At 41.3% G+C, this 18109-nt stretch overlaps 1 protein-coding gene across 4 annotated transcripts in view; it reads right to left on the bottom strand.

Moving 5' to 3' along the window:
- AMBRA1 (autophagy and beclin 1 regulator 1) overlaps positions 1-18109 on the bottom strand; it is a 134473-nt gene that overhangs the window by 33135 nt on the left and 83229 nt on the right. For all 4 annotated transcript variants that reach the window (XM_074584512.1, XM_074584508.1, XM_074584510.1 and 1 more), the window contains 2 exons: positions 11177-11365; positions 10316-10470 (listed from right to left, as the gene is read on the bottom strand). In XM_074584512.1, coding sequence (XP_074440613.1) covers positions 10316-10470; positions 11177-11365 — 344 coding nt within the window. The remainder of the gene's footprint in view (positions 1-10315; positions 10471-11176; positions 11366-18109) is intronic.

Below are 18109 nucleotides of genomic sequence, written 5' to 3'. Positions count from 1 at the left end.
ACTGTAGCACCTGTCACAGCCACCGCTTAGGTATTAAACTAAATATTTACTTATGGCAGAGAGCCACGAGAAGCTGCATGACAATCAACAGCCTCAAGGAATCTTTCCCGATGATCTCTTCCTCTCTGTCAAGCTGCTGTACTTACATAGGAAGAAGGGGGCCCAGGGCACAACACGTAAGCACAGAGCTAGACAGTTAATTTGTACCTGCCCTGGAGGGATAAGAAAACTTTTTGCTAAAAGCCTCTGCTCTGCAAAGTCCTAGTTATTGACCTAGTGCTTCCCTCTTCCCCTCCCGCTCTGTCCCAGGGAAGCTGCTGCTATTAAATAACGCTCTTCAAATTCCACCTTTCCCCTCCATTTCTGGGGCATGCCAACATTAAAAAGCTGGAGAGGGCAATCACCAGGATCCTGTCAGTCACCAGAGCAGCGGCAGGCTGCCCCAAGCCTGGGATACTGCTGCCAGTCAGCAATGGTGCTGCACCACTTGCCTGGTCTGAGCAGCACCGTGCCTGGCCAAAGGGGAGACACCACAGCATCTGCACAGCCGTCTCTTTGCTCAAGGCCTTCCCACCTCTAAGGAGAGCAATGGAAGGCAGAGGAGTGCTGAAAACTCTTTGTTTGGCAGAGTGGGACCTTTCTTCTCCTCTCTGGCACTCAAGAAAGAAAAAACATGTTTTGAAGCTGGAGGAGAAGAGAAAGCTGGCACAAGCGGGTAGGGAAGCTCAGCAGGAACTCTCGCTTTTTATCTTTTTAAATTGAATAGAGACATTCCTGCTCTCAACTAGATGCATCGCCTTTCAAGATGCCAATAAATTTCAAGCCATTACCTTTGCTTTGCCCAAGCAGTAAACCAGTCTGTTAGATCAGCCTTGATAAAGGCTGTGTGGGGAGGGGGTGCAGCTGTTCTCTTGTCTACATGGGGAAAACTTGTCATCCGTGAAGCTCCATCCTGACAGGTAAAGGGAGAGGAAAGGATGGAGCAGACCAGGTGGTCTTCTCAGGCACCAGCCTAAAATTTTAATTATTAATTTTCAACTGAATCGATGCTGTCACCAGAGGCTGACTGACCGTGAATACACATGGGAAGAGAAACATCTAATGTGCTAAACCCAACAGAAACCTCTTACTGGGAGGACTGGTAAAATCCACAGCTTCATGGCCACTCTGACCTGGGTTGCAGAGAAACGTGCTTCAGAATGGAGTGTTGATCTCCGGTGGATAGGTACGGCTGTATTGGCAGCCAACATTTATATCTTGTGCCGGCACAAATCCAAAGTTTACGGTAGTAAACAAAGTGCTCTTCATATGGCTACAGGTTATACCACCAAAGTAACCGTGGAGGCTGTGCAGTTTTGCAATGTAATTGCAGCTATACTAAAGCTTCTGGCAGGTGCAGGTACCTCATTTTGTAGTATACTTTAACAAACTAAGTTACATGAACGATGTAATACAAATGGGCTGTACAGCAATAAAAGCACTGCCAATTCACAACATTAAGTTCACTGAAAGCACACCTCAAAGCAAAGCCTACATACAGTATGAAACTACCCAAAGAGCACTCCAAAAAAATGCAGAAAACTATGAAGTGCACTTGTATTTGCAGACCAGCAGATGAGGCGCAGTGAAAAGGATGAAGGTATAAGCAGAGCAAAACCAACAGCAGTCCAACTAGGACTGCACGTTTTGCATTTCCCCATCTGCCCCATTCATTTTCTGCTCCACAATTTGAAACTTCAAGTTCTTGTTCTAGGTCAGAAGTTCCACTTCATCTTTTTTGGTTGCAAGCACCTTACTGAGGCTGAACGGCCCCTAAGTAAATTCCTATCTTTTTTTGCCTTACTCATCCCAGTAGGGTGTTGCCAATGAAAGACCACACCTTGTTTGGGTTTTTTTTTAATGTCAATGTGTTAACTAGTTTGCCTCTGACACCAGGATATCAGACAAATTGCTATGAAGCATCTACCACCCTACTGAAACTGACTTCTACAATGCTGTCAATTAGTTTAAACAAGTCTGTGACCTTTTAAGGTCCAGAAGCATAAATACATCTTTAACCTGATCTCCTTAATAAATAACACTATGCCCTTTTTACCTAGATTACATTCTTTACTCTGCCTTCTGTTTATGAATTTCACAAAAGCTGCTAAAATTCAGGCTTATGCCTTGCACTGCCACAAACCCCAGAGCCCTCTGCCGCAGAATTCAGGTCCAGCTTGTCTAAAGCAGAGGGGCTTGAATGCAAAGCAAAACAAATGCTCCTTGGAATAACTGACCAATGGCTCAATACATTTCTTCATAAGACAATGTACATCAGTATTTTAAAAGAAGAGAAGTCTCCCATTTGTTTGGAAGGAGACTGTATCCATATGCAGATGCAAAGAAAAAGGCACGCACTTCCCACGAGCAGACAGCGGAAAAAATGGCTTTTTTGCTCCAAGTCTCCTCTTCTTAGCCAGATTGGTCTATGCTGCTCTGAACCCCTCCCCCACAGCTGATTCCTGCCAACAACATACACGTCTTTCCATTAGATCTTCTCTGTTATAATGGGAAAAGCAAAAAATAATGCACTTATCTTTTTGGATTTGTCAGTCTTATCCTCAAATGGATCTTACCATCTCATGCTCTGCACAAATAAAATTTCTTTCAACTCCATTTATCTTCCACAGATGCAATAGGATCACATACGAAATTCTTCTTCAGTCTTTACCAATACAACAAACCTCTTCCTGCCTTTTTCTGCACCTGTTGTCAGTTCAGAAAATCCTAGCTTTGTTTTTTGAACCACAGTGAACTAAATGAGAACCAACCCTTAATTTTCAGCAACAACTGAAACCTTAACTGAGGATACTTGATTTAATTCCTAAAACAGAACAGCACCAGAAGTTTCTGTTGGGTGGACTGAGAAACTTTATGTAAAGGTAAAACACAGTTGGTTCTTCCTGACCATACTCGATAATTTATTGATGATCTTTCAAATCAGGAGAAGTCTTATTACAGGACATGTAACCCTTCCTTTCTTTAGGCTTGCTCTTGGCATTATCAGCTGGCACTTTATCTCACAAGCCTGCCATGCAACTACTACATGAGAAAGAGTTTTTAAATAACTAGTGGGAAGCTTCAAAACATTAACAAGAACCATGAAGAAACGGATCATCTCAGGTAATAAAGCTCTCACTCAGGAAAGTAACACACTTGCAGTGAAGCAGCTCATTGATTTGCTACCTGTCTCCCAAAGGCTGCAAAATCAGGGTAATACCTCTAAAAAGCCCTTTAGGGGACTGGTCCAAACCTAGATCTGAAACCTAGGGCTGAGTAAGCAAGAAATTCCTAAACAAAGCTATTGTCCTTTCAATTGTGCATGCGTGTGGTTGGAACAGATGAAAGGAGAGAAATCGGAATGCCAAAGGGGGTGCTGGCGTGACAGGAGATAGATACACATACATTCAGTGCAGATGCAGAAGTGGATTGAACTATGCAAACAGGACTGTGCCCCCAGCTATCGCTATCTCTTGCAAAAAATCACTGACAGCTCTCAATGCTGGAACAATCTAATAAAAATATGGTCACTTCTATGGCAAGAGGAATGACGAGCTGCTTCATTTTTGCCCTTAATTCAGACTGCAAACCAAAAGCAGTACCTGTGAATTCTCCATTAAATGTCATGCTGAGACCGTAACAGCAAAATCTACAATATGTTAAGGATCTAATGACAAGAGCAAAGGATTTGCACACAGCTGCCGTTCCACCCTGCTCTCCGTTTGCTGAGCCTCAACAGAATGGCATGCAAGATCAAGTGTCAACAATATGTTGATGACAGAGATACATGCACCCTCATCTAGGTGAAAAGAAGCTGTCATTCAGCTGCCTACACGTCTGGAAGGAATAAATACTAGAGGAAAGAGTTGTCTTAAATTTAATTCAAGAAAGATGGTAGGAAGAAGCACCAAAAAAAAAAAAGCTTCGTGAAATTCCAAACCTCTTCTCAGCCCATGGCCAGTTTAGTGCAAATCTGATAATAATTCACCTTGGCTCCCTTACCACTATTTGACTTGGGCAAGATGACTGCACATAAATAATCTCAGACATGGAACCGTCTTTGCCATAATTCTTTCTACCTAGTTAAAACTATGTACCCAACTGCATCAAAGGTAAGAGTAGCTACTGTGGGGCAAATGGGCTCAAGGCCTCACCTGAACTGCAAGTACTCAGCACTCCTAATACTGGACCCCATATTAAATAAAAGGTATTGTTCTCTCAGCTTCACATCCCATGAAGTAAAAACATCCCGAGTAGATGTCACTTGCCTTTTCTTCACACCATTTGGCTAAAACTGACAGTGCTCCCATCGTTAACCATCACATGAGATATTAGCGCAATATTTGATGAAGGAATCCTAATGAATTTTAAGTTTTTACAGTTTCTTGTAAATTCTGCTTCAGCAGCCTTCATGCAGACATGGGTGAATCAGTCAAGATAGCAATTTAACTAACTCTTACAACATACCATTCCTGCATCTATACTCAAAAATGCACAACTATGCAATCCTTCATGCCATCTGCAACACCAAGGTGGTGTTGCATTTTCTAATGACGTTGAACACAGCTCTTTCTTACAACACCCTACATAAGCAGTGCTTACCAACGTGGGTTTTGGATATGCTCTGTTTTAAAGATACCTGCCAGAATCTGCCAATACACAGAGCATATAAAACTACTTGGCCTCAACCAGACTGTTACGCTCCATTTTGTTTCAAAAGGAGGGATTTCCCATATCAGTAAGAAAAGGGTTCTGTCCCCATGCCCTCTTCCTAGTAGCAACAAGTACACACAGTCTGACTCTGCTTGGACTTTCGGTAGTCTAAGAAACATCTACCTGGTTCAACTTCTGCTAACAGTGAAGAATTTCTTTGGGTAGTAATCGGGTGTATTACCTGCAGTTCTACTCAGAGTCGTCAGAAGCTCGCCCTGTCCACCTGAAGATGTCAAAAATCTCTCTCACAAGGAGACAGAAGGGACCACACCAATAAGCATGCTTTTTCAGTAACACAGCAAGAGGCTGGTACTCTCTTTCTTGCAAACTCCTCTTGTTTTCAGAAGTATGTTAGTTCATATGAAATCTTCCACTGCAGGTAACATGGTGCTGTAAGCTATCTCCATATGTTCTCCTAATCAATTTTCTTTTTACGCTATCAAGGGCTCTGACAAAACTGTAACTTGAGCCCCAGTGAAGCCAGTGTGCATGGCCATTTGCTTTCAGGCTTAAAGCCCCTTCGCTTATGGCTGCAGGAGCACTCACAGCTCATCTAGTGAGTCAATGAGGTCTGGCAGTGACTTTTGCAGACCACACTGGCTACATTCTATTGACACTGGCGTGAAGCTCAGAAGACAACAGCACTCAATACAATTGTGCATCTTCTCACATATTCTGTGTATTGTCCCTGTTAAGACTTAATATGCTGAAAAAAAGCTTGGCTCTGTGCTAAAACTCTTGTGTGCCTTTCTGCTTCAGGCTCTTCTTCCTGCAGTATTTGGAATTCTACATCTGTTTACAATGGAAGCATACACATACTCTGTTCCATCCAGGCTACTGACCGACCTCTTCACTGGGATGTTTCCCAAATACCAGTAGTCTTGTCAAGAGTCAATTCCGGATCTCCACAGCCTGAATTTCCTTACAGATTCAAAGCACAATGCAGTATTTGAGAGGGGCTTGGTTAAGTCATCTTATCTCCACAAATTGCATGATTTGCTCTTCAGCTTCCTGTCAATGAATTTTTTCTATCACCTACTTCACTATTTGTATCCTCAGCTTAAAAGCCTCTTTCCAAGTTTTATTTTAATTTGGATCACATTAATCATGTTTTTCTGATATTTCAGAGTTAGTTTCCTCTGGGTGAAATGAAAAACATTAAATATTGCAAGGGCATCAGAGTTTGTGAATGCTAGAAATAAAGCTACCTTCTGGCCTTCTTTCTCACTAATATCCACTGCTAACAGATCCAGGGCAATATGATCCTTACTCTTCTACATTTCTAAGGAACTTCAGTTCCAAATAAGTTTCTAATTTCATGTTCTTCTAAGTTCTTAACTTCCATATATTCTTGGAATCATACAGAATTCAGAAATCACCCTAGACCCAAGCAGCTTGAAAGCAGATCCTCTTTATCTGGAGACCAGCTCCAACTATGATTTCAAAAATAGGCTGTGAAACCTATTTTTTCTCCATATTTGGAGTCCCTTCTCCAAACTTCCCATCTCTGAAACTCAAATATTTCCAGACAATTCCCAGTACCACTGCTACCTGTATCACCCCAAGCTAGAGATCAGCTAAAAGCAATTCCTTCCCTGTACTTTCCAGCTATAGATAGATTTCAGAGATGTTAGCTAGGTTTGGAAAAAAAACAAACCACAAACCAAAAAAAAACAAAAAAAAATAAACCAAAACAAACCACAAACACAAACAACAAAAAAATAAAATAAAGCTTATGCATACCACTCTTGTTAAAAGTCAACACTACTAGAGAGCTTTTTAAGACTCAGTCTGAAAAACAAACTTGTTCTTTAGCAAAGCCAGGTTTCCATCTGAAATGCTAAGCAGATCAGTGTTAAGGGAGTGAATAGAAAGAGCATGAACCTCTAGCTCATGACTCTACCATACTTGATGACAATTCACTACTTTTACTCCATTTCTGAGCATAATTCGTAACTGTCAAATCATGTCAGCCCTGACCTGTAGAAGTCTACCCAATCTCTCTGAAATATTAGGAGCAAAATGTATATAGACAATGCAAACTTGTATAACCAAGATGCTCCTTAATACAATCCAAAAGTGCTCTAGTTCTCAGAGAGAACGTTTCTCTTCCACTCTGAAAATTACACCAGCAGCCAGTTGATTTCTAGGTGCAAACATATTAGATTTTCATGTAACAAGACCAACTAATTGCATCTTCAAAACCTCTATTTCAACAGCAAGATGGAGAAAACTCTCTGAGGAACAAAAACCTGCAATTCCACCGACTGCTAGTCAAGATATGGAGGAGGGGTTAATTGGAAATAGAAATAATCATTGTATTTCACTCCTCAGCATGTTGCCATGCTTTTGCAGTGACTTACAGCCACAATGCCAAGCCCTACTCTCCCAGTTCACTGATTGCAAATCAAAAGGCATCAGGGAAGAAAGGAACAATTGTGAGACAACTTATAAGAATTTTCATAGAATCTTATGTAGCATTTCTCTTTAATTTCTCTCCTGGGAGTTTTGTGAGTAATGTAAAATTAAAATATCCACAAAGCATTGCTTCAGAACATGGCTGTGACTTATTTTTAATTAAGAAGTTGAGTAACAATTGCTTTGTGTTACAAGCTGTTGGCATAGAAGCAACAAAGATGCCTTCTGATTCTCTCTAATGTGCACATTAAATTAGAGATTGAAGAATACAGTTTCACCAGGTTTCCTGAACCTTTTTCTACTGCAAGCTGGCCAAGCTGCAAACAGGTTTTTACGCAACTGAATATGAATATGTCAGCCACTGTAACGACAGTGCGCTAAGAATATTATAAAGTTTCCTACTTAAAGCTCTATTTTCATTTTGCATGTCTGGAAAAGTATTACAAACTTATAGAGCAGTCTTATTGCAAAACTCAAGGCAGAAAAACCTGTAGTTGATCTACCGATTTTTAGAACTAGATGAAGGAATAGTATTTACAAGATTAACAGCTTTATTTTTCCTTGGTCCTACTGACTGCACAAAGATGACCAACACCACACCAGAATGTTCAAACAATACTCAACACAATCCTGCAGAAAGGATCTTTAACCAAATTAATTCAGACTGGCCTAGTTGTGACCCTGTCACGTATGCCGAAGCTGAAAGCTCAAAGCAGTCAGAAATGAGACATTTTTAACACCTTTAAACATGATGGGGGGACGGGGAAAACAGCAAATTAGTTAGCAAATCCTGCTAGACTGGAGAGATTTGAAAACGTGGGGGAAAGGTTTTTGGAAGCTAAAAATACACATGCAAGAAAGATGAAAAAAGCAACCTTTAGAACACAAGCAATCCATCTGGAGAAAAATAATCCAGAACTACAGCAGATGAGAACGACAGGAGTGCAGTGATGTGGAGCAAGTCTGAAAAGCAAGAGTGGGAAAAACTGTACAACATTTTCAATGCACCATAACAGCAAAAAAAGAACAAAAATGTCAGGTTTTGACTGCATAAGTAAAGCCCCATAGGCCAAAAAAAAGGCAGAAAAAAAACACTCTCTGTGGGCTTCTGGTATGACTATGCTTATCACATTATGTACATTTAAACATATCCCAGAATGAGGAAAAAAAAAAAGGGTATATTGGAGAGAATTCAGAAGAGAAAAAACTGAAAGCTAGGAGATTGAATTACAAGAAAAGATTAAGGGAATACAAAGCATTACTTCACTAAATGGTGACTAAGAGCAAGGGTACAAGCATTTGAAGAGTATAACACACCATAGGGAAAGAAGATATGTTTGAAATGGAGATGCAGAAATATAAATGGAAGATTTAGACAGAAGCTTACTGATTTAGCTGGCTACAAAAAAATGCCTCCAAAAGGAAGGGTTAGAAGCCATAGCAACTGGAGTTTAGAGCAAACGTAAAGGACAGATGAGACGAAGAGACGTGATTTTAGCCAATAGGACTTCTCTATCTTAACTTATTATGGTATGGTAAAAAGACTGTGGGAGGGGATACTCCTGTATCTGGCAGTAAAAGCTATATATTTCACTAGGTTCTTAAAATAACTGAAAAAAGGAAACCATACCAGGGCAAACTACACTTTTGAAAGGATCTAACAGGATACCAAATCTGTGTAATTAGTGATCTTATCATACCCACACAGCTTTCACCAACCATACCTGCTAACATTGTGCTTTTTTCATAAATACTTTTTAATTTCTCTCTTACCTTAAGAGGCTTGTACCAGAATGGTAGCTCAGAACCAGGGCTGAAAAAGTGCTGACTGGTGCACCAAAGAATATCCTCATCATTGATCCTCCCTTGCCTTACAACACGGACCAGATGAGGATGATAAACCAGAGTTTTATATCAGCTGATAAAGCAGCTCATGTAATGACGCAGCTGAGATTACCCTCTCTGAATCATGAGCAGACTAGAGAGCAACTACAGAGCCTGAAGGTGAATCAAGCAATTTCTCCCAGAGACACTTCTCTCCACAGTACCAGGCCACCAGACAAATGGCTCATTGCAACCCTTGCACACTGGGAAAGCTCTGCCAAAAGTAGTAACAATCACAGGGGCCTTTGAAAACAAAAATTTTTAAAAAGGGAAAAATAAAAGAAAAAGGTGTGTGTGGGGGGGAGCTGCTCAAGAAATGAATTCCACTATGATCAAGTTATCCCCCAAAGTGAAAAGTTTTGAATAGCTAATTTTCATCTCCCGCAACAAGTCGACGGATTATATGATCTAAAACTTGAATCCAGCCCATATTTCAGCTTTAGAAATTACCTAGTTCTGCATCCTCAACTCTCTTTGTGCGTTATCAACTGGACATGACTCTTCCCATCCTAAACTATTACTGAACAGCTGTTGTGCTCCGCTGACGAACAAAGCAAGATATACACATGTTCTTCACTTGTCTATTTGCCAGTTTGCAAAAAGATGAAGGTTTTCCCTCGTGTACTAAATGAGTCAGAGTGGGTTCAGCTCTCCCATAAAGCAGCAGTATAGAAAGATAATTCCATTGCCAAAATATGCCTACATATACATAGAAAGGTCACAAATAAATAGCCAACCAAAGCTTGTTTGGCAGAAGTATAGTAAGCCTCACCTTCAGTCCGCAAGTATGATATGAAGCTTGGCTCCTACCCTTCCTGAAATGGCTGGTGGCTGCTCTCCTAGAGGTTAGTCACTTTTAGGAATGTTAGGAAATGATGCTGAAGCCTCAGCTGAAAAACTCCCTCAGCAAAGTCAACTTAAGTACTACAAGCAAGATGCTTATTACCCAAAGAAATATGAAAAGACCTACTAGGCACTCTGAATGATATCCAGACTTAGGAATGTATTCCACAACATGGAATGTATTTGTTCATCATTGTATTTGAAACCAGAGTAAAGTTCCACAATTCTGTTGTATTTATGCTCTCATGCTATGTTTGCATACCTCTGTAATGAATTACTTTGCGTGTTTATTATTCAGTGGGTCTGGAGCTTGCTGCCTCTTTGCTATCATAATCCAGCAACTAACTGCCACGCTAAAGCCAAAGCAAAACAAAATCACTGATGAACACGCACAGAAACAGAATACACATACACTCACCCTCATAGAGGTTTCTCCACCGTGGGGCTGTTGCAGCCTGAAGACTTGAGCAACCATGTGTTCTGTGGAGGGGTGCAACAGGATACGTCGGGAAGCCAGTCCCACCATTACATATCTGCCCATTGGAGACAGGCTCACAGAAATGGCATTAGGGCCTATGAAGAGAAGAGGGATTATTTCTCTCAAAGGTTAACATCCCTCCCCATGCTTCATCCTCACAGCTTCTCCATTCTCTTCCAGCATTCCCATAATGTATGGCGTACTCAGCTCACTCTTATAAGGGGTACAGAAGAATACGGAGAACTGCACAAGTATAAGTTTTCATAGAATCACAGAATGGCTCGGGTTGGAAGGGACCTTCAAGATCATCCAGTTCCAACCCCCCGGCCATGGGCAGGGACACCTCCCACTAGACCAGGTTGCTCAAAGCCCCATCCAGCCTAGCCTTGAACACTTCCAGGGATGGGGCATCCACAGCTTCTCTGGGCAACCTGTTCCAGTGCCTCACCACCCTCACAGTAAAGAATTTCTTCCTGATATCCAATCTAAATCTACCCTCCTTCAGTTTGAAACCATTACCCCTTGCCCTATCATTACACTCCCTGATTTTGTGAGGCCTTTCCTTGCTGCAGGCATCCTCTCACTAAGGCAATGAAGTTATTTAAGGAATAAAAAAACCTATCCCTTACCAGCTCCCCCATACCAGCACCTTTCGTGTCCAGACCATACCACAAGCTTCTCCCAGTAGTACTATATTTGTGGCTGGTTGGAAGGCCCATAAAATATTTCTTGCTACTACAATCCCTAATGTTCAGACTATTGCATACCCCCACCCAGCCTGACTTCTTCCTGCATGCTTACCAAATCGCTTTGTGTAAAGCATCTCGCCCAAGTTGTGGGGAGCCAGAGAATACACAGCCAGTATTCCTTCATCAGGGAAGCCTCTTTGACTGCTGGGAATGAAGGCTGCCAGCAGCTGCCCATCGGCAGAGATATCGCAGCTAGCATCGTTGTAAATCTTGCAGTTTTGAACAAGTACGTTCACAGAGGCTGCAAAGAAGAAAGGAACAGTGATTAAAGCACTCACGTTCAACAGAGAATAAAGTAAGATTTAAACATAATGTTGGAGACCGGACAGCTCATGCAAAAGGCACGCAAGCATTTAGCTTCCTCCAAAAGTTTATGAAACATTAATACCTGATTAATGTAAAACTTGCTCCAAAACGGAGATAAGACACTGCAATGAGCCCAGGAAATGAAATCTGCTCACCTCCTGAAGCCTTCAGCCAAGAAGTAGTGGCAATTGCACTTTATCAAACCCCTCCTTTGCTGAGCATAACACCATCCTTTGCAAAGGACAGCACAGTTTAAACAAGTCTCAAATCGTGACTCTCTGACAAACTCCAGCAGTGGTAGCATTAGAAACAGTACACCTTAATTCATTTCCCCTTCCCTTGTGGAGCCCCTAGTTCCAGCTCCCCTTATCTCCAATAAACAGGAGATGAGGGAGAAATTCCTCACTGCAGATACAGACACTCATTTCTAACAGCTGATTTTTATACCAATCTTGGATAAAGCAAGTGAGAAAGGGCAGTGACTTCTCCAGCCAGTCCTCCATTGAATTACTCCAGTACTTGAGACACTCATGCAATCAGTGAAGTAACTGTTCAGCAGACCAGGCAGTGAGCAGCAATTCACAAAACATAAGTTTTACTTTAATCTCTGCTGGCAAGTTGCTGGGCGACCTCGTACAAATCTCTTCCCCTCTGTGCCTTGCGTATGCAAACTACAAGCTCTTTAGGCTACTGAATCTTACCATGCACTTGTGCCCTTCCTAGTACAATGAGGTTCCAAGGCTTTTTAGCATTGTCATCACCAACAATGGTGGTTCAATGGTGGCTTGATAAGACAAAGATGGAGTTAAATCCCTCCCTCAGCCCATCCTAAATGCGCTCCAGTTCTTCACTAAAACGGCTGCAATTATTTCAGGAGGTCTAAAGTGCATACACTATTCTGGGAATGGGGAAATTTCAAGTTCTAGTATTTTCATACTCAAGGGGATAGAAAAATAGAAAAATAGAAATAAAACCCACATTTGCAACATAGAAACTTTGCATGCTAGAAGACCAGACACCCGTCTCACATGCTTGAAGCTATAAGCATCATATGGAACACTATGTCAACTCCTACAGTCCACAAATGCTCAGAAGAGAGAACCATCAAACCATGCCCAGCCTAGAAGTGGCTTTGATTTTGTTCATCTAAATTTGCAGATGAGTTTGTGGAGGCATTTCTTGGGCTAGGTTCCTTATTAGCTTAACAAAAAAACAGTGCTAAGAATGCTTTGTGCATACTTCTGAAAGTCTGAACTTCCAAATCAAATTAAGGCTGTAACTCAATGCTTTAACAAACTGGCGCTGCTGCCAGAAGAAACAATCCCTGCCCTTTCTTTCCAACACTTCTGTGGAAAGCAAGCTACATCAGGGAACTGATATGGCTGAGAAATTACTGACTGTTGTCCGGGTCACTTTTTAGCCAGAACAGTTTCCCAACCTGGTTCGCCACACAGCCACATAGACACTTGCAGGAGCAGAAAAAGTACTCATGACAGGGAAGCAGACAGGACTGTTTGTTCTTCCAGCATTGTTGATTTAAAGCACTCGCTGAATCCCATCTCTAGTTCTTCTAGTCTCAAAGACATTTTTCCTGGGAACTGCTTTCCTACATGGTTCAGTATCAACTTCTCCTGTTCCATTTAAGAAACTCTGATGAAAAAGACAATGAGGATAAAAAGTGGACTATGTAATTACATTCTGTACCAAACCACCTACACCTGTACTCTAAATTTATTCAACCATTTTTTTCAGTCTCGAAGCCGCTAAAAACAGTAATTTTCAGCCTAGTATAAACAGAAAGGTGCTGAACAGAAAAAGGTAAATAATGGTAGTCACTGCCAGTGCTGTGATAACAGAATCCAAAATACACACGGCCCTTCAAAGAACAGACGGTCCAAAAGATGGCAAAATTCCTGTGTGCTTAGTCTGAAGCTAGTTGAACAGAAAGACAACAAAAGAAAGCTTAAAGACTATACTACATAATTTTTTAAAAGGCAGAATTAAAATCTGCCTTTTTTAAAAGAGAAATCTGGGCTTCATGCAAGTACTCATGTCATCACAAGAGAAGATGAGCTTCAACACAAGAACTGCAGTGAACGAGGTAACGGATACATGACAACATGCTGCACTACATAATCCCCATCAAATTGGGAAGATTCCTGCACGGTTCTTCAGTCACTTATTTCAAAACCGGTCCTATTTATTAGCTTTATCAATGGTCTGGGCACAGAGTGGAGCTGGTTGATGGATTCTGTTGATAAAGTTGGATAATTTCATTAACGGAGCATGATCAGACCACACAGTGAACTGAAGTACACAGAGACATAACGGAAGTGAAATGAAAGAATTCCACAGTGTATTAACATTTACAAATTTCTGCTTTACCGAGGAACTTCTCAGCTGGAAACAAGAGAGAGTTAACTTTGGTGATTATAGCAAAGACTGAGCCATCCACCCAGCTTAACAGTGAAAGAGATGGAAATCCTAAACTGCACTAGGGAGCACACTTACAATAGAAATATGGGTGCTAATACACAACCTTGTGCTGAGACCACACGCAGGATACCGGGCACGGCTTTGGTCAGCCATGTTCAAGAAAGATTAAACCCTAAATAGTAACAAGTCCAGCAAAGAGCTAGCAAGATGACTGGGGAAAATGAAACATGTATTTTATGTTAAAAAAAAAAAAAAAAAAAAGAGAGGATTGCAAGGAAATGGGATTGTATTTCCAAAAAATACCAAAAAGTAAGTGCCAGAAAAAGTTCTCTTCACAAATAATGTTGACAGGTCAATAAGTGAGTAAAAGCAGACATTAAGTTTGGAAATTTGAAGATTTCCACCTATCTGCTATTCCCGAGAATAGTCTTTCAACAGAAGTGAAAGGGGCAAAGAATTTCACCAATTTTAAGACAGCATAAGAGGAACTATAGGATGTGCTTGCCTAAGACAGCAGGGAGCTAGACTCAGTGGTTAAGGGGGTCCTTTCTCACCAATTCCTTTGTAGTTGTACTCTTAAAAAGCAGTGATCTAAAAAAATAAATAAATAAAAAAAAGGAAGAATGGGAACTTATTGGACAGTTGAATATTGAGACTCTCCCAGCCAAACCTGAGTTAACTACTTAAAGAGAGCCAAGCAACAACGCCAACAACATAGCAAAACTACACATTACACAGGGAGAGCATTTGCCAGATATACAACTCTAGAACACAGCCCCACTACCACCCCCTGCAAAAAACTTTGATTATAAGAAGAGAAAATACAGTCCAGTCCCTTTCTTTGGGGTCTAAGAACTGTTCTCTCATTCCTATTCTGCTACATATTTTTGTCCTGCATCTCTGGGCTCAGGATGCAGTTTCTGTGAGGTAGCCACTGTTTCTCTACAATGTTGTCATTTAAAGCTCAACATTGGAAGTAGTAAGATTTTATACCTGCTTCATCAGACCAAAGGTATAGGTGTCATTTAGCCCAGGGACCCTTCTGTACTGATGAACTCCTGGTGCTTTTCAAAGAGGTGCAAGAAGTTTTAGAGGGGACAGATACTGATTTCTCTGTGCACAGGCCGTGTTTCTTCCTTGTTCCTGTAACTATTGAAAAATCACAGTCTATAGAAACCATGCTGCTTCTCAGCTTTTAAAGTTTGGGTTTTTTTAATCTAATGCAACCTTGGACATTCATAGGAAGAGTCCCACATCTTTACATTTGTAAGGTAAGAAATGTTTCTATTTCTTCTGTACCATTTACAGTTTCACGGACACTGCCATGTCTTGGAGATATCCTCGCAGTTTGTTTTTCCTTTCCAGGTCCTCTAATCTTCTTCCTCATCCAGCATTTATTATGTCTTTTTAAAACAATGTTGGGTTTGGATCACCCAAGGGTCACCAAGAGTCTATTTATCATATAGCATATGTTCTCTCATTTTCTATCTACATAGTTTCCACCCACCCTCTCCCCCCTCCTTTTTTTTTTTTTGATGAGCCGTCCACAGTGATGGCCAACATGACTGCGTGTCTTGTTCTTTTTAAAGTTTGTTGTATACCGTGAATGCCTCTTAGCAAAACAGATTGTGAGCTCCGCTGCCAGAAGTGAACTATCTTTCCCCCTTGATGTGTGCCTGGAACATAAAACATCACAGATGCAAGTTGTGCTGAACAAGAAAGAGCATCCTTTATTTCAGTCTTTCAGTATCTGATTCATGCTGGCATTATGCTTCTTTGCTCTTCCCTCATTTACAAAGGATGAAGGATTCAGGTAACACTTACACCTAGAACACCAAGGGTGTCTACTGTGCCAGCAGAAAAAGTCTAAATGTGAGAGGTGGAGATCTCAGAAAGCTTTAATTTTAAGGAACGTTTCCAAGACCTGGGGAGGATGAAGATATCTGTGCATTTGACAAAGCCACAGGCTGTTTGATTTCTTTGAGCCTGAGGCCTGATCTATGAAAATAAAGCCAATACAGAAGATTTTAGGGGAAAAAATTGCTATTTTTGGAAAATCATTTACAAAAAGGCTGCCCTTTCATCTCTTGTTTTCTTTTGTTGTTAATGCAGCCACTGAGCTGACAGAATAGATCAAAAGAAACATCAGACAACAAATTAATCAAGCTGTTGTGCCAACACGGAGTGCTTACACCTACAGCATAATTACGCTTGAAGCTGGGAAAGACCAGGAACACCGGCAGCAACAGCACTGTTTGCCAAAGGAAAATAGTGCTGGCACACCATCCATTCCCAGCCACTCTTAAGGGCGACACTTTCTTAACAGCTGCTCCTATTTACGCATTGTTTAGCATGGTTTTTTCCCCCCCTTTTCTTCTTTTAATTTCTTCTGCATCCCACTGTGGATCAGTAAGTATTGATCAAATCACCCTCCTCAAGTCCCAGCCAGTATTAGAACAGGACAAATTCTGGATGTGTGACTAAATGCAGGAGAACTAGACCATTTCAGCCACAATGGCGAGAAAATGAAATAATGAGCAGTGAGTAGCATGAGAGAAACTATATTCAAATGATACAAATAAGAGATAAAACCTTCAAATACTTTACCCGTGGAAAGACTATATTCTACACCGATTCAATACTTTCCTCTTAGCTGCGGGAAGTTTTAAGGATACAGAACACTTACTAGAAGAATATTAAATAAATGCTAGAGATAGCATTGCCTCTGCTGACAAATAAATTCCCCACCCCAATGCTGATACGGCTGATAATTACAGTTTAAGACCAGGTCGTGTTCATTTCAGAGTTATTAAAAGCAAAACTGGCAAAAGGAAAGAAGAAATCTGAAGTAATCTTTCTCCATTTTGCAATTAATAGAGAGAGACAGGGCAGAGACTACAATCCTACAAGTCCCTGCAAAGCCATTTCACCAAGATTGCTGGAGTCCTCTTTCGTGCACTTGCTGGATTGAGCATTAGCGGGGTCGCTGCTGCGGAGCGAAGTCAGTCCAGGGCTGCGAAGGGTGCTGGGGCCCAGCCGCTGAGACCACAGGACTGCGCTAGTCACACCGCTGTCACTTGCTCAGGTGCGTCCGCTTCAGTGGAAAACATCCTATTTCCAAACTATCTTTTCTTTGTTTAGTTATAACAGGAAGAAGAGCTGCTCGGAGATGGGAGGTCGGCCACAGAGTCATTTCTTTGATGGAGAGTGGAGCTGGCAGGCAGTCCCAGACTTCAGCTGCGTCATTTCATCTGCCTGAACTCCCAAACCACTTGTAGCTCAAGTCAGACCGAGACAGTGCAATAGCCCTCTCTGCGTAAGTGGACTCTCCCACATGACCACCTCTCATTTATGGGAAATTATGAAGAAAAAAGGGAGCTATTGAGGTCACATGCTTTATTGGGAAAATAGTTTATTTCCAAGACCACGGAGAGTCAGAAAAAACTCCTCCAACCCACCACTCCACTGTTACACATTTAGCTTCACCGTATCTCTACAAATTTGTGCACCTTGGCAAACTTGCAGCTTGCCTTTGTTCTGTGCCTAGGCAAGCTTGGCAAATACCTGGTTTAGGATGAGTGCAGCTTCTACATCTTCATACATCCCTACTAGACCTTGGCAGAAGGCGATATGGCTAATGATCTAAAATGCCAGGGCTGGGCTCGGCATGTAAAAAAGAAAAACCAGAATAAAACTGAACATTTCCAAATGATGATAAATAAAGATGGACAAGCCAAGTACTATGAAGCACAAAGTGGGGAGTCAGAAGGGATAGGTATGGGCTTGTAGCAGGAACCCTGCCTGCAAGAAGGGTACAACAGAATCCGTAGCCCAGTTTCCAGCTAATTGGAAGCTATTTTAGAATGGAAGTGTCCCAGTAGGGAAGAGGGAGAAGACTGAAATATTGAAGTCTTGAGGAGCAGATGGTTCTTATTTTCTATGGAATTCCATAAATTATAAACAAACATCTTATGCCTTTTTTTTTTTTTTTAAAAATCAGCAGCCTTCTCCTCAACAGCCAGATGAGGCAAAAAAAAAAAAAAAGCTATTAGCAGCTGTAGCACTCTTCAAATACTTTACAAGCTTTCAGAGAAGTCCCAAAGAATTTAAGTCAGTAGCAAGATGCTTCCCCTTCTGAATTCATCTTTATTCCATTCCAGAGTCTGGCTGGACCATGGAAAGTATTGCCACCGCGTGGCAAAACTTTGCCTTGAGCACTGATCCTCAGCCTACAACTTTACTT

The sequence above is a fragment of the Larus michahellis genome, chromosome 4 (assembly GCF_964199755.1).
Source record: "Larus michahellis chromosome 4, bLarMic1.1, whole genome shotgun sequence".
NCBI classification, from domain to species: domain Eukaryota; kingdom Metazoa; phylum Chordata; class Aves; order Charadriiformes; family Laridae; genus Larus; species Larus michahellis.
The sequence above is the reverse complement of the archived record's forward strand: the minus strand, read 5'-3'. Positions and strand labels throughout refer to the sequence as shown.